Source organism: Bubalus kerabau, chromosome 4 (assembly GCF_029407905.1).
Source record: "Bubalus kerabau isolate K-KA32 ecotype Philippines breed swamp buffalo chromosome 4, PCC_UOA_SB_1v2, whole genome shotgun sequence".
NCBI lineage: Eukaryota > Metazoa > Chordata > Mammalia > Artiodactyla > Bovidae > Bubalus > Bubalus kerabau.
In genome coordinates, this window is record NC_073627.1 from 145,473,465 (window position 1) to 145,494,633 (window position 21,169).

Genomic DNA, 21,169 nt, shown 5'->3' on the forward strand with positions numbered 1-21,169 from the left:
AGTCCCCATGCTTCCTCTGCGGTGCCTGGCTCACTGAGTTATATGTTCACACTGTCTTTTCTCTGCTCAGTTCTCCTCTTCTGAATACCCTCTTCCTTGCCCCAAATTTCTTTGTCTCCTTGATCATGTAACTGAGGGCATCATACTTCTCTGGGGGTCACTTCTGTAACCCCTTTAGAGGTATGGGGGAGGTTTGGCTACCCCCACTCTCGGGCTTTCTGGGGCCCCAGGTGACTGTCCTTAGGGCAGTTCTGTCCTGGCTTTTCACCCAGCCCCACACTATTGTGACATGGCTTGTTGCAGAGAGTTCCAAGTGTCACACAGATTCAGCACAGTCACTTGAAAGCCAATCACTTCTTTTTGGTGGTAGATAGGACTCTTTAGAGTCCTCCTTACCCTCCACCTCTCCCTGTCCCAAGCCCTGAGAATAACAGAAATAAGCCCAAAGCTTCCTTGAAATGCGTCAAGCAAAAACAAACAGTCACTTATACAGAAGCCTGTTTCATACAGCCAGGATTCCTGTATCCAAAGCTATCATGATGACTTAATGGTGCCTTTGGGGACCTTGGCTTTCTACCTTTTCCTTCTGCTATCCTTAGCTTGCTTGCCTACTAAGTCACTTCACTCATGTCCAGCTCTTTGCAACCCTGTGGACTGTGTAGCCTGTGAGGCTCCTCTGGCCATGGGATTCTCCAGGCAAGAATACTGGAATGCCCTCCAGTATTGCCATACCTTCCTTCAAGGGATCGTCCTGATCCAGGGATCGAACCTGCATCTCTTATGTCTCCTGGATTGGTAGGCAGGTTCTTTACCACTAGCACCACCTGGGAAGCAGCAGGTAGACCTTTTTCTCATGTTCATCACCTTGTGGTCTCAGGGTGACTGTGTTACCTCCAGGTGTCAAATCTATATGCCAGGTAGAAAGAAGGCAATGAGGTTTGACCTTTTCATTCAAGAAGAGAAGGAACCCCTGCTCCGGACTTCTTGCTGTATCTCAACGGCCAGGATTATGACATATACCCACCCTTAGCTTCAAGGGAGACTGGAAAATCACTAATATTGGTCTCTCTCCCTCAAAGGTAGAGGGAGGCAAGGAAAAAGGGGTTTGTGGATGGATTTTTGAATAGCAACCCACAATATCTACCAAAGGTCAGCTGTTTCAAGAGATGATGGCAGTCTATGATGTCATAGGGTTAAAATTTGTTTAGTTTTTCTGACCATTGAAAAACTCTGGCTGATTCAGATCATTAATTTAGTGAGAAATTGATTTTGGTAGAGTATTTGGGCATCTTATGTGAATAACCAAATCAGTCAATAGATTAATTGTGGAATAAGACAGGGTAGTAGGAATCATATTCCACTGTCTTAGGGAACAAACTTTTTAAGCCCTTTAGAAGAAATCTCATGAAAACAGTTGATGAATTATATAAATTTAAGTTCTTCTTTTCTTTGGGGTAAGGCTGAATTCCCCCCTACTTGCCAAAACATGCTGGAAATGCTTTATTGGCTTAATTTCAATTCCTGTATATATATATGAAAGTAATAAAGCTGCATTTCTTTAAACATATTTCATAATTTAGAGTTTTCATAAATTCATGCTGGCTTTTCTTTCTAGTACACCATAAAATGGATTCTACTGCATATCGATCATATCATAGTAAGAATATTGGAATAGTATGAAAGTTCATTTAAGGAGGAAACCTAAGGTGGCAAAGGTAAAGGAACTAAGGTAAAAGCAGTATAAGGCAATGGTTGCATTAATCAAAGATCTGCAAACCGTGGCCCATGGGTCAGGTGAAACTTTCCATCTGTTTTTTATAAATAAAGTTTTATTGGAACATAGCCAGCTCATTCCTTCATATATCTCATGACTGATTTCATGCTACAGCGGTAGAGTGGCATGCTAGTTGTAATGGAGACTATGTCCCACAGAGTTGGAAATATTTACTATTTGGCTTTTCACAGAAAATATGTGACCATTACTGGTCATGGGTGATTCTGTGATAGCTGAACACAATGATTGGGTTCCACTTCCCTTCCATGTGGAAATAATTTAACGTTTAGATAAAAATAAAATAAGATAAATAGGTGATTTAGCAGAAATGCATTCAAAACTCTCGGACAAGATCCATTGGGGCATTGGGATATTTATTTTCAAATTAAAAAAAAAAAATACAACAGCAACAACAACAAAAACCTGGCTCTATTTCTGTCTTTGGCACCACGTTGGCATTTTGTCCCAGCTCTGTGTCTGTAGCCAGCACCTGAGTTTGCCCTCTGCTGGCTCTGTGCCTTTGAGATGGCATGGGGACACTGCCTAGGGTGCAGGGGCTACAGGGTCTCTGAGTGCCCTTTCTTCACTCAGTTCTCTGATTCTGTGACAACATAGATCACTTCTTATCTAAACCATAGGGATTCCTTTTATTAACAATATCAGTACCATGTTGTCTTTTCCATTTGGTGCATGTATTGACCAGAATCCCCAGCATATTAGGTCTGTGTTAGTAAACATTCACAACTCGTTTTGAACAAAGCACATTCTCTGGTTCAAAGGGACAAATGCTAAGAGCTGGAGTGCAGAAATATCTAATATTTATTGAATGTGCATCATTCGCCATACCTTCTTCTAAGCACTTGATATATATTAACTTATCTAATCTGCACAGGGACCCCAAATTAAATGCCATCATTAACTCCATTTTACAGATGAGTAAACCGAGGCAGCCTTCCCAAAGTCACACCATGATTGCACATCCTAGTTTCAGAATCCTACTCTCAACCACTCTTCTTCCTGCCTCCCCGTGGGTCAGATATTGCACAGCAGCTATTTTCCACCTTCACAGAAGTCAAGGGAGGAAACAAGTATGAGAGATGCAGGTTGGAGTTCCTAGAAATTATGGACACTTTTGAAAATTAGAACAAGACATTTTTTCACTTACCAAAAAACTTAACTCTGTGCCATCAAGATCACCCTCGAGGTTCCTCTTCTCAGCCTCTTCCTCTCTTTAGTCAGATAAAAGCAATTTTAGGACAATAGTTCAGGCAACACAGGTTGGAAACTGGGTCATTTTTGTGAAATCATTTCTCTGCCAAAACCAGTTTTTAATTCTTTCTCAGAATTAAAAAAAAAAAAAACAAGCAAACAAACCATGTGGAACAATCTGTGGCAGATGGTTATTTCGGCTCTAGGTGAGTTTTTGTCATTATACTCTGGGACGGAGAACTCTGCTTTGTATAATCATCTGTTATTTCAGTGAACTGCCAGCTAGGAACTAGTGGAGCTATGATGGTTTAGGACGGGAATTTTTGTTTTTTTTCCTAGAGATGAACATGTAAGGTCTCTCCACTGTTCTACAGAATTTTAGATGCCATGTATAAACCAGTAATCTGACAGTTCAGTTAGGGGTTCGGAGAGGTGAGATGGAATTAGTTAAAACACATTTGCCCTCTTTTCCAGGTTTAGCTTCCCTTGGAAAGTACAACCATAAACAGCTAAACTATGGTGTTCAGTGCAAGCACAAGTCCCTAATTAATTTATTTTATGTTAATTAAGTTTATAATTACATAGTAAAACATTTACTTTCTCCCTCAAGAAATTGACTGAATCTTCTGAAGGGGCTTTGTGACTGTAATTTAGGTGCAATTAAGTTAAATTTAGTTAGGGTTTGGTTCATTTAGCTACTGCTGGAAGATGCTAGATGAGAGGAAACGAGCAACATCTCAGAGGCAACTCTGGATCTAGAGGGTGTGTGTGTCTCTCTCCTGGGCTCGGGCAGCTGGTAGGTGTTGAGGACAAGGGCAAACTGAACACCTATCAAGGTGAAGTGTCATGTTCGTCACCTATGTATAGTCCTCAGCTGTGGAACTATAGACTCCTGTAACTGTGGATAAAGGCAAAATATTTTTGCAATTTTTTTTGTGTGTGTATGTGGTTGTGGAGTTGGAACTGAAGTCATGGAATAGTTTTCAGATGTCTTCCATCATGGGTGTGAAATCCCTGAATCCCTCTTCACAGTCAGTGATATCACCAACCAGAAGCCACAATTTTGGCATCAAAAGGCCATTTTACCTCCTGAGAAGAGTGGGAAAGGGTCCTTGGCCAGCTTGTGGCTTTGGTGGCTGGCTGTGGTTCAACACAGCCTTTCTAGCAGTCCTGGGGCTTCTAACTGAGAGGACCACAGTTTCGCAGGAGTGTGAAAATGGACATTTTGAGCAAAGTTTCCTTCTGTGAGTTTTCACTTGATAGCTTATAATAAAGAATTTGTTTAGGCCTATGATTGAAAATGCAGTTGAAAGCAATCATTTGCAGTGGCTGCTGAGTTGCCTGCAGGATTGAAGTGTCCTGCTCGTGACTGTGAATGGAAATCTGGAAAGTACAATTGTTATCGTGAGTAGCATATGATTATCCTAGAGAATAGCACAGAAGCATCCTAGCACACCCCAGTGGTGGATGGACTTCACCTATTTTAAAGTCCCCTTGGTTCTTGAAGCATTTATCTCTTGGTGGATGACAGAAGTCCTTGTTTTGGAAATAAAGCTGGAGAATTTTTTTTTGTCCTAAAGTGCCAGGCTGAATTATGCAAGATAATTTAAAAAGACGTTTTGATGTCCTGTCATCACAGTGAAAGGTAACTTATTACTGTATGATCAGTGAGTGAAACATATACTTACAATAAGGATTTACCATATAGTACAGGAAACTATAGTTAATGTCATGTAACACGCTATAACAGAAAACAAAAAAGAATATATATTTGTATATATTCATATGCAATTGAATCACTTTGTTATATGCTTAAAACTAACACAATATTATAAATCAACTGTATTTCAATAAAAAAGTATACTTAAACAAAATGTGATCACTGAGCCCACTTCTGCCTATGTGCTTTTATCTGTAAAATGGAAGTGTTCACCTTCCTTTTCAATACTTAACAAGCAAATGATATTCCCCTTCCCAAAAGAAGTGTTAACTATGACTCATATATACTTGAGAAGGTATAGGGAAATCAGATTTTTATAAACTGAATGATTTTTGCACCCAGTGTCTTAGTACAGTAAAACAAAATAATCCCAGAAACATAATGGCGAGATAACTTCCAACAAAGTAGAAACTAGATTAGGTTATTAAAGAGGAAATTGTATCATATTAAAATCTAGAACATAAGTTTCACTCAATAAACAAAAATAATGATGTCAACATATGGCTCAGTTCTTCCCAGTACACAGGAAGAAATGAGAGAAGGGCCCAGAGATACAGAGAAAGTAAGACATGAGAGAGAGACAGAGACAGGGTTAGAGAAAGATAGAGAGTCAGAGAGAATAAGAGAGAATATATCCTTAAAAACACATTTGGGCATCTCTGAAAAATGAAACAAAAGAAGGTATAAAATTGGGAGATAAACTAGAAAGACTCTTGGCTATACAGCCTGGAACAGGACAAGTGTTTGTGAAATTTCCAGTCTAGAAAGCTTTAAGGAAGGATATGGTCATTAGTTGGTTCAAAATCATAGTAAGCATTTACCACAAAGTCCTAAATGGGCTCAATGAAGGTGGACCAAGGTCAGGAGAGAGATTATTTCAAATGCAATACTTTTTTTTTTTTTTAATGAGTAGGATAGTTTGAAATTTCCAAGGCTTGGCACTTTGTGTAAATGTCCTAATTCTAGCAACTGTACTGAGCTGAGGAACTTGAAAATGGCTTGGGGAGTATTAGGTACTCATATGAACTCTACTCACTTCAGTATGGTAGATTTATTTCATCACTGTTCTAGAATGGGCAACTGAGGCTCAGAGAGGCCAGGAGAGCCAGGATCCAAGCTCAGTTCTGCTGGCTTCAGGCTGCTTTTTGCTCTCTAAACAGCCATCCTGTGGTTTTCTTTCAGGCCTCATGCAATTAACAAAGAAGATAAAAACATAGGGCAATTGTACTTACTAAGATTCTGATTACAATGCCAGCTATAAATAAAGTTCTAGAATCTTGTAGAGTTAAACAGTGGATGGTAAGTGGCCATAATTATGAAGAACAGAAGGACAATTTATAATCCGGTCATTACTTCTATGCCCGTGTAATTATACTCTATCCTTTCATCTATGTGACATTATAGATTTTTACCCCTTTCTCATAAGGCAGTGCATTTGCCCATCACATGTCCTTTGAATGCCTCTTGTGTTTACGTAGATGATGATTTCTGTTTTGAACTAATAATGTGTGTAGAGTTACAAGGTAAATAGCCTTTCCCTTTTAATCACCTTGACTTACTAAAGAACTTCCTGTAAGGTATGGAAAGCATTCCTTAAAATAATGTCAGATGTTTGGATACACTAAATTTTCATTATAAGAAAAAAACTAGAATATATTGTTTTCCCAGTGTCTTGGTTCTAGTTGATTCTTGGCATGGTTGCTATAATTCTTAACCAAGCTGTTATATTTGGTATGCCATGTATGCCATGCATACTTTATTTAAAAAAGAAAATAAACTGTGAAATCTGGTGTGTGTAAAAATGCACTATCTTGAAAATTCAGAGTTTTCTACATGTATAAATTGTACCTAAACCAAGGAAGTATGAAGGGACTTCCTGTGTTACTATTGCATGAAAGAATTGAGGCAGAGAGAATCTTGTCTTTCAAATATGGGTATTGCCGTGCTTAAAGCACTGAGGTTGACATCTGTTCCAGCTGCTTTAAGATATTGCTGCGGGGTTAGTCAGGGTTGTGAGGTGGGATGGGCTTTTTCCAAAATGAGTTCTTTTGAGCAAATAAAAATGTCACAACAGTGGAGACTTCCAGAATTTTGGGGTTAAGTCAAGTCAGGGGTTCAGCTGGCTGTCCAAGTCTGAATGCTGTGTCTATGGGATTGATTTTGCACTTTTCATGTTTCCTATTGCAATTAGAGTAAGTTCTCCATATTATTGAGACTTTTTGAAACAGGTCACCTATTGCTGATAAGAAGTGGTCAGAGGGGTTGGCTGTGGCATTAACATCCCAGGGGTTCCACCTGATGGGGAAATGCTTTTGGATCATGGATCCTGTTCTTGGTGGCAGGAATGGACTGGTATTCTTTCAGACTGGTGAGCACATCTGGGACATTACTTTATGCACCTTGCTAGGGTAAGAGATGACCACTGGAATATGAGTTGGATTCACTTCTGAAGGGTCTGATCTGGGACTTTCAATCTGGTGTCAGGTCATGTCCCTCATAGGCTCACCAAGGGCAGGTGAATCACCTTCCAGACCCCAAATTCCCCATCGCACCTCAGATGTTCTGGAGGAGAGGCATGTTTTATTTCTCATTTCACCATCATAACTTCTGAGATGATGGAAGTCCTTCTGCTAATGTTGTTCTGGAGAAAAGGTCCCAGAGAAAAAGGGCACTTTTGGGTGGACCTCCTTCCTGCCCCGTGATAGTCTCCTGTTTCTAAACTCAGGCACACACACTTTTCTGCATAAAAGGCGGGGGCCAGACAAGAATCTTGGAAGCCTGGCAGCTTCCTAAATGTGCCTGAAGCAGCCATGGAGGCAGAACTGTAGTCTGGGAGCAGGTCCCTGTGCAGCTGACAGTCATGTCCTTGCTTGTGCGGGCTGGGCAGTGAGGAGGAGGTGGTATGGCGGCAACTTATGAGAGAGGGAACCATCACAGGATTGGGGAGTGGCCACAGTAACTGGACTCCTTGAAGAGCAAGAGTTAAGCCCTCAGGATGTGGCCTTTGGCAATTTCACCATGTCTGCACTAGAGCATCAAATGCAGTCCACCTCCCAAGATGTCCATTTCCAGATAGCTCAAAGGCCTTTGTTTTTTGATCCTGTTCTCAGTCGGATTTGGATAATTCATGTTTATTGTAGTCAGATAGTAGAGATTATCAACCTCACTTCTCTTTGTTTTGCTTTCTAGAATATTTGGTGCTTAGCTGAGGTTTCATTATCTTGTGCACTTTGCTAATTGAATGGAGATGAGATTTATGAGGTACCTCTATTCAAGAGAAGGTAATTTGTTTGACCTTCCTCTCTGCTTCATTGGAACCATTAGTAGATCTGACTTTCCTGCTTTGCAGTAATAGGCAGGGACACTGGGCACTCCAAAGACCCCTGATAGCTGCTTTCGTAGCAGGCATCCTAAGTGTTACTAATTTTCAGACTCTGTTGTTGAAGCATGTCTGGGAATGCCTAATCAGAAAGTGGTGGTCCAGGACTAAATTTACTTTTACCTACTCTCTTCTTTGAAGGATCAGCTTGAATTTGGACATGGGATCATCGTTCTGCTCTGAGGCCTTATAATATCTGTGTTCACTCTCCAATAATTGGGGCTACCCTCTCTACATGCTTGAGGTCTCCCAAGGACATCAACAGCAGCGCTTTACCTCTAAGTTCTCTTCTTCCTCCTGCTCTTCCTTCTTCCATCTCCTACTTTCATCATCATTATCACCACCACTATCGTCACCACCGTGATCTCCATCGTCACCACCACCGTTATCTTCTTTATAATCGTCCCCACCACCACCATCACCATCATCATCACCATCAGACCAGCTCTGGCTGCCCCATGTCCACTTGTTTCCTGTTGCTAATTTTATGCATTATTTACTTTTCTAGAAATTTATTTCCAGATCCATTTTGATCTGTGGGCCTTGGTTTTACCCACGACTGAGCAGAGCTGAGCAACTTCCTTTGTGCATGTTTGAGGTTCTTGCAGGTTTCTGTATTGATAGGTTAATTGAGCAACAGGTTTTACGCCATTTGTTTTCTGTTTGGATACTACATTGTCGTCCTCCAGATTCATATACTAGGAAGAATAACTGGAGTATTTTGGCAAAAACAAATCTAGACACAAATCTATATTGGCAGCAGCAAGTATGTGGTCTTCAGTAATGCAATTGACAATGCCATGCTTGTGTATTGAATGTTTGAGTCACTGGTAAGCCTCTGGTCTGAGAATCGTGGAGTAGTGTCTTTAGGAAGATATCATTTCACCTTACAAAGAGTTACCCTATAGATTTTGCAGTGTATTTTTATTATCCTCAGTCAGAAGGCAAGGCACAGCCCACAGGAGGACACTAGATTGATTTGGGTATTTCACTGTGCTTGTAGTTCATGCCTTTTGAGTATTTAGTGCCCCTTAAACCATAAACATTTTTTTCTTTCCTACTCTGCTTATGGCATTTTTAAGTTATTCCACAGATAATTGCAATGGCCTTGGTCTTTGGATGTACTTCCCATCCTATGTGAAATCCCTGATGTGATGGTGCTTGTGGCCTCGGATACTTTTCATCAGGCCCTGCTGATCAGATCACATCCTCCTTCAAATCATTGAATTTTAATTGTGCAAGAGCTTTAGTTTTCCTTACACATTCAGGTTTTGCCAAGAACTTTGTGTTTCCTGCTTTAATTTTCAGCTCATAACTTAACTTCATTTTATGAAGTCAAACCTGAGCTTTAAAAGCTTTTCTGACTGTCCTCAGCCATTTACTTTAGTTTTTGGTCTTCAGCTAACAAATGGACAACAGCTTCCTTTTTCCCATTCCCACACCCCATAATTCTGATCATCATGAGAATTAGAATGAACCAAGTCTAGTACTTTTGCCCCAGGAGTTAAAAATGCTTCAGGAGGCACCCACTGGTTCTTGTGTCTTAACCCCGCAACCTTCCATACACTTCTGACCAAATGTGTGATTTTATGCAGGAAGCTTTGAAGTGATTTGATTAACCCAGTTATCAGTGAGAAGCAGCAGACCCTACACTGTATTGTCTCTCCCCTCCCTTCCATTTTGGTTCTGTTCCCAAGTCCATCAAAGTTCAATAAAAGTTTTAGACATTACTATGCTATGGCTTGGAATGCATGCTGTCCTTGGTAGCATGAGAGGCAGGTAGGGCATAGATGATGTAGAGACATGCTCTCTCTACCCTCCTGTGCTTAAAGTCTGGGATGCAGGAAAGTAAACAGAAAAGATATAGAAGTTTAGCAAAAGTACAAAAGAAGAACATGTTAGTGAATGGAAGAGAATGCTGTAGAAGTTAAGAGAGAATGAACTAGTTACTCGAAGGAAATGGCTTTTATGCTGGATCTTCAAGAATGGTGAAGGCTTGCTTGGTATAAGGTGATCTTAGGAGATATGATGGTGTGTAGACAAAAGGAAAGTCCTTGGGAAGGAAACGATGTGCTTGAAGGATGGTTAAGCAGCTTTTGGAATGAGTGCAGAGGAGGATCTAAGTTTAACTGTTGGGAAATTTTCGCCACAGTTGAAGGTGATACCATTTGTAAAGAGGGACTGACCATCCAGAGGTTCTGAGTTTATATTTCAGCTCTCATTCTGTTCCTGGGTGACCGTGGACATATAACAACAGCCATGTGGGCTGAGTGACTCACCTATAAAATATAATTGAAAAGGCACAAAAGCAAAGGCTAGTTGATGCAACAACCAACAGATACTAAACGTTTCACAAGGATGTCAAGTGAGGATAATCAGGGTTTCAGACCAAGTGCTAAAATAAAACAAAATTGCACCTGGCTCAAGTCCAGCTGAAGGAAAGCGTTTTACCCCCACCATTTCCTGGACACCTAATCCTATAAGAACACAGGAGATTCTCTGATTTTTACCTGGTAAACATTTTCCAGAAGGCTCTGGGGATGTTTGCTTTGCTTTCCAATGAAGGTGAGCTGCCATTCTGGCACCCTGGCCACCTTGCTGTCTCCAAGGTGGCAGTGTGCCCTGCAGACACCAAGTTGGCACTTTTCTACTTCTCCAATAACAAACGCGATAAGATCAGCTTTTTTAGATTGCAGCTGCATCTTTCTTCCGTTCCCTTAGCATCCTTTCAACTCAGCAGTTTTCCTTTTTGCTTCAGATAAATTGCTGTTAATTTAAATGTACTGCAGATCCTTGCCATTTTATGGCTGATTGCTTCTGAGTAATAGGAGGAAATTGTGTGCATGTTTGAATGTAAAGAAGTCTAAATGGGTCAGAAGCCAATGGTAAAGAAAGCACAGTGCTTCGCTGACCTTCAGCCCCCTGGTCCTTCTCTTTGAAGAGGTCGATAAGTGGATCCAGAATCAGCAAATAGCAGAGACCTATCCAGGCTTTTCTTCTCTGCTTTCAACTTGACATCACATTTCTCATTCAGCACCTGCTTTATCCTCGTTCTTATTTAGCTCAAGTGTAAGCAGTGGTGGCAGAGTTTTTCTAGAATTGTTTTTGATAAAGGAGCTGTTGTCACGATAACTACCGTGCACCATCGGAATTCTGCAAACGCTTCAGAATGTCACATTGTCAAAATATCTATATTTCAGACTCAGAAGCTAGACAGCTCGTTTGGCTGCTAAACCCACAAGATGTTCAGCCATTTGTTGTGGTCTAAAAACTTTCCCCCTCACTAGGAGAAAATAATGATCTATTGTTTTATATCATTTTGTAGCCCTTTTTTAGGGTTTCTTGTAACATGAGAGGGCACAAGTCATTAGATCTTGGTGGCTAAGTTGGGGTCCTAATTGAAATTTACCATCAACCCTTTGGAAACATAAAGCATTGGATACATTTTCTTAAGGTACTCAAGTTTTAAATGAAACTAATTTTTCATGAGTTGGTGGTATATCTTTAGTGTATCAGTGGTATGTGTGAGTATCAAGTATATGGGAAGGAGACTGATTTGCCTTCCTTGAGGTGAGGGGTGGTGTAAGCCATGCTTTACATGCAGATACTACACACTGCTTATCATTATAACAAGCTGGCTTTTCATCAAGAAAGACATAAAGTGTGTATTTTAGGGTGGCTTTACTTGCTTTTCTTGCATGGGTGTGTGGAACTGAGATGTTTGTCTTTGAGAAGGACACATCACAAAAGGCAGAGCAGAAGAAGGTTACAGAGGGACACGACACGGCATCAACTTAAATGAGGCAAATGCCGTTGCAGCCTGAGCAAATGGCAGTCCAAAAGAGCTTCTATCTAGTCCAGCAAATTGTTTCTCCCAATTTTAATAAATAAAAGAGCCTGTACATTATTTTTTTTCATTTTTTAAATTTATTTTTTTATTGAAGGATAATTGCTTTACAGAATTTTGTTGTTGTCTGACAAACTTCAACATGAAACAGCCATAGGTATACATATATCCCCTCTTTCGAACCTCCCTCCCATCTCCCACCCCATCCCACCCCTATAGATTGATACAGAGCCCCTGTTTGAGTTTCCTGAGCCATACAGCAAATTCCTGTTGCTATCTATTTTACATATGGTAATGTAAGTTTCCATGTTACTTTTTCCATACATCTCTCCCTCTCTTCCCCTCTCTCCATGTCCATAAGCCTATTCTCTATGTCTGAAAAATGTAAAAAAAAAAAAGAAACAGAAGAGCCTGTAGTGCGGGTTGGGGAGCTACATGGCGAGGAAAGTGGCAAATAGAAGCAAATTGAAAGAGCAGCCTGGTTCCAATTAAACACTCGGACATCAGTAAACTCTTCAAGTTCTTGTATGGGGTTGGCCCAAAATTTGTTTGGGTTTTTCCATCAAATGTTACGGAAAAACACGAACAAACTTTTGGGCCAACCCTATGCCATAAACCCGGTGGAAATAAGGTTTGCATTAGCAGCTTAATCTGTTGTTATTTTAATCAAGTAAACCCTTTAAAATTGCATGTTCAGAGAAACTGGTATATCGAATCAACAAATATTTTGTTTGAGGGTGATGTCTTCTATTTGTATCTCCAAGCTTTTCTTGCTTTTATTGGCAAACTTGACATCCTCATATTAATCCCACTGTTTCAGTGGGAAGGAATTTGAGATCCACCCTCTTGAAACCTGGAAGAGTAGCTAAGGTTAGTTCATTCGGTATTCTCGAGCTATGTACCATAGTGCACTCTTCAACTAGCGCTGCTTGTGTTTGCCTGGAGGCTGGGCTTTTAGAAAGAGACTAGAGACAGATATGAAGGAGACTTAATCAGCATCACTCTGTGCTTCCTAAATTCTCAGTGCTCTGTGGGTGATTAAATCCATAAACGATGTTTGGCGTTTGTCCCTAGTTCTTTTCCTGAGACTTGGAAGGGCAGGAGAGAGAAGTGCCATGGAAATTAAGCTCCATAGACTCTTTTAGTGTTGTTGTAAATGATTATACAGCTTGGTGATGGTAATTACAGCTCTGGAGGCAGATGACACCAGCACTTGGCAGACCAGACACCAGGTTGAGGAAAATCGAGAGTCTGGAGGGTTGGGTTTAGAAGTGTCTTCCAAAGCTAAACTTGAAAACGTCTTGGAAGCGTCTTGGGGGTTTCTACTATGACATCATCTATTCTTTCACTTATGAAGCTGATGAAGATTCGCGCAATTTACTCACAGAATTCTATGTAATAAAACCTTCCCTGTTCCTGCTGGGTTTTCACAGGCAAGTTCGAAGAAAGCTTATCACTTCTAAGGTCATGGTAGGGCAGCCACTGCACCAGAGGTTCTGGGAATTTGAGTTCCATCCCACACTAGCTGTCAGAACTTGAGAGGCTGCTCAGTCTCTGGGCCTCAGTTTTCTCACCAGTTAAGCGGGTGTAACAATAGAACCTATCTCCTAAGATTATAGGGACTTTATTTAAGCAAGGAGCTTAGAAGATACCCTGGCACAAAGTAGATTTACTGTGCAAGTGATTCCCTCATCTTTCTCCATCTGGAGTCAGTGAAGTATTTGAAGTCAAGGAACTCCAGTTTCTTTATTTTTGCATCATATATTACAGTGTCTGCTATTTGGTTGGTGCGCAGTAGATGTGTGCAGAATTAGTTGATATTAAGTATTATATATGTTTTATTTATTATGTGTACTAGATACTACATGTCTTAAATTGTATATATAATGTATATACATACAAATATACTTCATGTTGTATGCTATATACCATATTTTATATAGTAGATTCTACATATGTGCCATAGATATGGTATGGTACTTAATTAAATATATGCAGTTAATTAATTGAGATTCCCAGGTGGCACAGTGGTAAAGAATCTGCTTGCCAATGGAGGCGATGTAAGAGATAAGGGCTTGATCCTTGGGTCAGGTTGGTCCCCTGGAGATGGAAATAGCAATCCACTCCAGTGTTCTTACCTGGAAAATTCCATGGACAGAGGAACCTAGCAGGCTACAGTCCATGGGGTCACAAAGAATCAGACATGGCTGAGGGCATGCACATACTCACACACACACACACACACACAATTAATAGTAGGATTCCTAAAAAAGAATCTAAATCCTCACATGAGCTCAATATTTCTCCAGGTGAAGCCAGCCAGTTCTCTGATCTGGCTGAGTAATTAATTAATTATTTTAGAAATAATTTGGTTTTATAGGTAGGAAAAGAAAATTAGAATTTGGGTAGATATCTGTTATTGGATTTTATTTTTTCCTTATATATAAAAATTACCGAGGGGTCATTTTTTACTGTGCACAGATTTCTCCTCCTTAAATTAAGGTGTTAACATCTGAGACAGTTGTGGGTGAAACTGCGTGCAGGAATCCTTTGCATCTCTTTCCTGTGTTTCCTATGCCATGTAAACTCAGTTTTAAGTCTAAACTAAGCTGTTCGATAATAAGACTCCCATTTTCTCCTGATTCCTGTTTTGTAATTGCATTATCTTTATGTTTTCAAGCATATTCCATGTTGTGTCTCAGTTTTGATGTTTATTATGTTCTTTTAAAAGTGATTGTACTTGCATGTTATTTTCCATTGATTTTTCTTTTGAGCATGACTTATGTTTTATTTTGTGTTTCTTTTAGGTTTTGTTTTGTTTCATAAGATTCCACTGGATGGGTAACTGAAATAAAGGAAAAGACAGAGAAGGGGGCTGTGGTGCTTGTTGGTTGATGCTGCCTTGTAAGCTGGACTCTGGGGGCCGGCATTGACCTTTCCTGGGAAGTGCCTCTTACCTGGGATTTCCTGGTAGATGTGGGTGGTATTTGCAGGAGGTACCCCATGAAGCCCGCGGGTGCCGTGAACTGTGAATTGGGGACACCAATGCAGAGACAGCTCACAGGCAGCTAAGAAAGTCAAGAAAACAAATTAATGCTTCTCTTTTGTTCTCACGATCATTCAAATACAAAGTTGAATTGAAATACTGTCGGATTGTGCTTCTCTTCAGAAAGGTGTGTGCTGTTTGACCATACTGGAAATGTATTGATTTTCAATGTTGCTGTTTATTAAAGGTGAACTGTAAAGTTTTAAAACAAATCTAAATTTAGGAACAGGTACAGGTACACACTAAACCGTGTAATCTCCATTTAACATGAATTTTAGCACTGTTTTCTGTTGTTTAATCAGTACTGAATTCAGAAAGTTTCACTTTTCTACCTAGAAAGCAGTGACTAAAAGAGTTAAGGGCATATGCTCCATTGCTGTGGGGGCTTGGGGATAGCCTTGGGAGTTTCTTTCCTTCACTGGCTGTTAAGGTCCAGAGTCAATGCAATCAACAATAATGCTTTCCTTAAAGTGTATCAGCACGCAAAAAAAAGAAATGGAAAAAGAAAAGAAATAAGCTAATTGGTAAGGGGCTGTGAATTTTGGTTAGCCATAGTTTCAGAAAAATCGGAAAGATGTAAAGTATATACATATGGTGCATATGCCCTTTTATTTGACCTCTGTGATCCACCTGCTTTTTAGAAGTTTGCCGAGTGAGAGGGCCACAGCATCTCATGCTGTTCCCATGACAGAACTGTAGCTTTTTGCTCTGAAAAGGCCTGCGAGCTGAATGGCTGGCCTGCTGTGAGCAGGAGACCACATTCTAAGAAGGGTAGTCCCCTACAACATACTCCACTCCACTGGGTTTTCCTGAGCCGGACAACTCTTCCTGACCCCAGCAGCACACAGGTGGCAGGTCGCTAATGAATACATGCTTTATAATGTCCAGCTTCAGTGCTGCAGGGGCAGCCTTCGAGTTACAGAATCCTGCATCCCTGCCTTAGTCTTACGTGGACACCCGTCTCATGCACGTGGCCATCACAGTGACCTTTGCGTGCACTTCGCTTGGTGTGCACCAGGCGGGATGGGACCCCGTGAGGTTTGGCTGCTCCTGCCTGCCTCACACCTTTCCTGTTGGGGGAACTTCAGAGCCAGGCCCGGAGCATCTTGTTTGAAAACACAGTTTGCTCTGACTGTTCACACCTGCCCATAGATGTCACAGGTGAATTGGAAACTTACTGACATTTTTGAAAAGCCCTTTTGGTGGGGGTGGGAGGGATAGTAACTCAAGTTTTGCAGTTCAGCTTTAAGGTTTTATAGATTTTTAACTGGTCCAACATATTCAGAAACATCGTTTTGAATCTGTGTAACCAAGGCATTAATCTCAATAAACTGGGATCCATGTAGGCACCACTTGATATAAGTAGATTTTCCAAGATGAATACTTTATACTGTATCTTTTACATTAGCCACGAAATGTGTTATTGCTTGACGCGGACATTTCACGGAGTCCTATGGATTACAGCATTTGACTCGGCTGCTCAGTACCCCTGCCTGAAAGAAGGGTGGTTCCTCCAAAGCAGAAACAGGCTGCTGTTCTCAGAAGTTGTGTTTCCCAAAAGGTTTTTGAGTATGAGGGCAGCTGACCCTGGGCAGGGGGAGGTCTAAATATTCTCTGAATTCCCATTTTCTTGCTCACTGTTGAATGACAGTTCCTGTCACTACTTAAATTTTGATCTTTCCCAAAGGTGTCAATTTACAAAAAGGCCAGCTAATTGCAGAAATCCTGACCCCTGAAAGAAAAATGAAATTCAAACTGAGAGCCTGTCACAGGCTGTCAGGATGGTCAGGGTTCTTAAATATTGGCCATTTGGTGCAATTTTTTTTTTAAGTTTTTATGTTATTCCGTGAAGTCATAAAAAGGCAATAAACTCTCTAAGAACTATTTTATAAGTAGCCCAGACCCTAAGAGAGAGAGAAAAAAGAATATTAGTCCTCAATAGCTAAAAGAGTTGCAGCTAGATTCTTGGAGAAAATGGAGAAAAGTGGACAGATAAGGCAATTGAATCAGTCAAAGAGCAGTTGACATCTCCTAGGGAACAATGAAAACATCAGGCTATTAGAAAATGGTTTCAGTTGGTCTTGTGTTCTTTGCTTTTCTTTCTTTATTTTTTTTTTTTTAAATCCCTGAAGACCTCCATCAGTAACCCAACTTCTCATTCCTGTACTCCAGACCACCCCTCTCATTCTTTGCTTTAGATGTCCCCTGTAAGAAATCTTTTTTGAGCATCCTAAAGGGATGTAGCATGCATTTTTCCATCATTATAGAAAGAAAGGCCGCAGTTTTGCTGAAATCAAGCCCATCGTCCTCCAACAAGGATGTGGCATTTTAGTGCCAGGCAGGTATCCTAAGTGAGCAACGTGGGCCCGCTGAGTGAACGCCATCCCCTCCAGAGGGGCGGCTGTCACCCAGACCAACCAACTCCTGCCTCCCAGGAATGACAGCCCAGATTTCCAAACCTTCTGATTCTTTAAGAGAAACTTAAAACCTGGATTTTTTATGTGAAATGTCTCTATTTTTAAAAAGTTGGCTCGGTTATTTTTAAAACGTTATGTAGGCCAACAAAACATGTCTGTGGGCTGCCAGTTTGTTACCCTGGTCTTAAAGCAAGATCATTGTTCTTTCACTGTATCCAGCGAGAGATGGGAAAGCATAGGTTCAGATGTGACAGCACACAGCTCCTCTTCATTGGTTTTCCTTAATGTACTGATGCAGCCTGTTGGTGAACGCAAAGCAGGTGTGTCCTCTTCAAGAGGTGTGTCTCAGGTCCTGTATCTTGATTCAGGTGCCACTGAGACCCGCCCAGGCAGCTGAGAGAGAGAGGAACAAACTCCCACTGTCATCGCATGATACATCAGTCTGAGACTAAAGGAGATCAATCTCTTAACAGGAGGAATGAATCTCCACATACTTTCATGGATTCAGGGGTTTTCTCTCCTAATCTCCAGCAGGCACTGGTTTCATTTTGACCCACTGAATCTTCTTTCCAAGAGAAAGGAATAGAAATCAGGCATGAACAATCCCAGCCCCAAGCCTGCAATGCAGAACCCAGGATTCACTTTTGGCTCTGAACTCTCCCTCCTGCTCCTCACCCGGCTTACACCCCACCCCCCAACACTGACCAGAGGCCATCAGGATTCAGCCATTGGATGAGTAAACAACTCAAGGAGTACAGGCAAGCATTCAGGCCAAGGGTGAGGGCCAGCATGATGCAAGCTGTCTTACTTTTTCTCTCCTCTTTTTTTTTCTTGATTCTGTTAAAATCTCTGATTTTTTTCTCTCTCTCCAACACTCTAAATTGACTCCATGACAGAGAGTTTATTTTTATTTGCTCTATTGGTTACTTTGCACACACTTTTTTTTTTCATTGCAAAATGGAATCGAAGCACTAACTGGGACCAGTATTAACTCTTCTCTAGCTCTTCAAGATGATTTATGCTTTCACTTGCTCCATTGCTTTCTGTCTAATGCCCCCTCTCTTGGTTTTCATCTGATTTCCTCCCACTACAGTAGAAGCTCATTCCATCTTCTTTTGTCCAGACTCTAGGTAATAGATTCCGTAAACTCCAGGGTCTTCACAGGGTTGCTGTATTCAGCCACGTGGGCTGTGCCATTCCTCGCTGGTGAAGGTCAGTGGACCCCCAGGCTTGTGCCATGCAGCAGGCTGTATTCCAGGGAAACCAGGACAGAAGTAGCCATTCCATTAAGTACGTTCTGCTATGTCCACATACCTACAGTGCCTATAAACCATGACAGGTCTGTTCAAGGACACCTGGGAAGGTTAAGGACCCTGCTGGACAGGGCAAGGATACAATTTTCTGTGGGGTGCTGCCAGGCTGAATTAAGGTAACAGACTTCCTAATCCAGAAAGTGATATGAAAACAGTTGTCAGAGAAAGCAGTTTTCAACTCAAGTTAGCCCATTTCCTTGTTTTGGTCTTCAGGGACAAAGGGACCTCCCAGCCATCTAATTTTGACAGTGAGATCACCCTGAGTTGAATACAAACTAATGTGGTTTGGAGACTCGGGCCGGTCGTTAGTATGCACCCAAGATGGCTTGACGTTGGCTATGTCAGGAGTCTTAGTTTCACAGAAAAATAAGCATGTGAGAGGTAAAGGAAAGCACAGAGATTTTCACCACCTTTAAAATTCACCACCATCCATTTATGAATGGAGCTTCTATAAACAGATATAAAATAGCAAGAGGTTCTATTCACGATGTGTATGTATTTCAAATCATCACACTGTACACTTTCAACATCTCACAATTTTCTTTGTTGATTATACCTCAGTGAAGCTGAAAATACAAAAAAAAAAAAAAAAGAAATGGAAAAAAATAGCAGGAGACTCCAGAGAAAGACAGATCTTTGAGTTTCACTCATGTCATGTTTAAATCCATTTGCTGTAATCCATATAGGCAGCCTGTGAATCATTCTCATGCCCTGTTTTGTTCCCCATAATGTTCCAGGTCTTAAAGTCATTTTTCCACATTTCCTGTAAATAATGGATAATCATTTTTATTTTATTTTTAAGTACTGTTTTAACAATGTGGATAGACCATAAATGTACTTGCTGAATTCATTCATGTTTTTAACAAGTCAATAAAGTTTTGTAATTCATCTCCATGTGTCTTGCATTCTCTGTAGGGACTTGTATATTTCCACCCCCCACCTGCTTCAAATACATACCATCACCTCATGTGTCGTTGGTGGTGTTCAAAACTAAAGGTGTTAGAAGAAAGTGTGAGAAATGTCACTGGAGTGTGGGGGAGTCCCAAAGCCCCTGTAGATTCTGAAATAAATCTCTTCTAAAACAGATTTTTAAAAATTTCAATCAATGTGAGTTGCACATTTATGGTTTATTGATTCTTGCATCAGATATATTTTCATTGGCTAAAAGGCAATCCTAAAATGCAGCAAGAAGTTTAAGGGATTAAAAAGGTGAAACTTAACATCCTTTGGGAAAGTCCTTTGGAATGACTCACATTCCTACAGGAGGTATTCTCAGTGCTCTGTCCCTCCGTTCTAACTGACTTTGTGGTCAAATGAACCTGATAACTTGTGCTATGAGGAGGGAGGGAGACAGAGAGGAAGACAAGTGGGCACGGAGATAAGGTACCATCTTGAATCTTAACTGTGAGCATGGTGCCCGTACTTCACACTCCTTTGGTCTCCATTTCCTGCCTGGCCACACTGTCTTTTCTCATTTTCCCCTTTTCAGATAGGACCTAAAATCAAGGTCCCCAGCTTTGATTCATTTGAGATTGCTTTCACTTTCTTGTAACCTTATAAGTGTTTTCACTCTAAATCGATGACTTAGGGATTGGAAAAACAATATGACCTGATGTCATACATACTTATTGAGCCAAGTATGCTGACCCCCTTCAAAGAACCTGTTTAGTGCTGGTGACTTGTGTTTTTTCTAAAGCACTTTTAAATGTGCTGAGCTGAGAATAGGTTTTGATGGTAATTTGAAAGTTGTTTGGTAATCTGAGTTAGTAGGCACTGGACGCAGACTTCGCGAGTTTGAATTCCAGCTCTGCTCACAGACCATTTGACCTTGGGAAAGCTACTTCACGACTTCATTCCTCAAGAGATGAGGATAATGGTAGCAGTATCTCCCCACTGGGCTCCTATGAGACCTAGATGATGTACTTGGCGTGGGGAGAAGTACTGGGTATCACTAATAATAATACTTGAAAGGACATGGGTTTGCACTGTGCTTGGGTGTGCCTCCATAAATGCCCTGGATTCACAGACTCACTTGCTTGTATGGGTCATTCAGCAATTGCTTGGGTGAAATAACAGAGTCCTCATGAAGGGGCACTTCCCTCCCTGGGTCATTTTGGATGTGGTCCAAGCAGGGATCGCCACGCTGGAGCTTTCTCAGGGGTTCTCCTAAATCTCTTCCTAGATTCCTCTCCCTGCCCAGGTGATTTTTGCATATTGATCACAGATTTGATTTTGATAGAATAAGAGGTCATGATCTGTTTGGGCCTGTATGCATGCATGCTGCATGCTAATACATGCATGCTAAGTTGATTCAGTTGTGTTTGATTCTTTGTGACCCTATGGATTTTAGCCGGCAAGGCTCTTCTATACATGGAATTCTCCAGGCAAGAATACTGGAGTGGGTTCTCATGCCCTCCTCCAGGGGATCCTTTTGACCCTGGATCGAGCAGGCGGGTTCTTTACC

General features: G+C 41.0%; 1 protein-coding gene across 2 annotated transcripts in view; it reads left to right on the forward strand.

Annotated features, from left to right (window-relative positions):
* The window catches only part of NTRK2 (neurotrophic receptor tyrosine kinase 2), a 393,934-nt gene that overhangs the window by 146,376 nt on the left and 226,389 nt on the right, over positions 1–21,169 (forward strand). Inside the window, exon 13 of one of the 2 annotated variants that reach the window (XM_055578954.1) lies at positions 14,737–19,583. The exons of the other annotated variant lie outside the window; for it this stretch is intronic. Within the exon in view, the coding sequence (XP_055434929.1) occupies positions 14,737–14,774 (38 nt within the window). The 3' untranslated portion in view covers positions 14,775–19,583. Of the gene's footprint in view, positions 1–14,736; positions 19,584–21,169 lie in introns of those variants that run through there. 2 annotated transcript variants of the gene reach the window in all.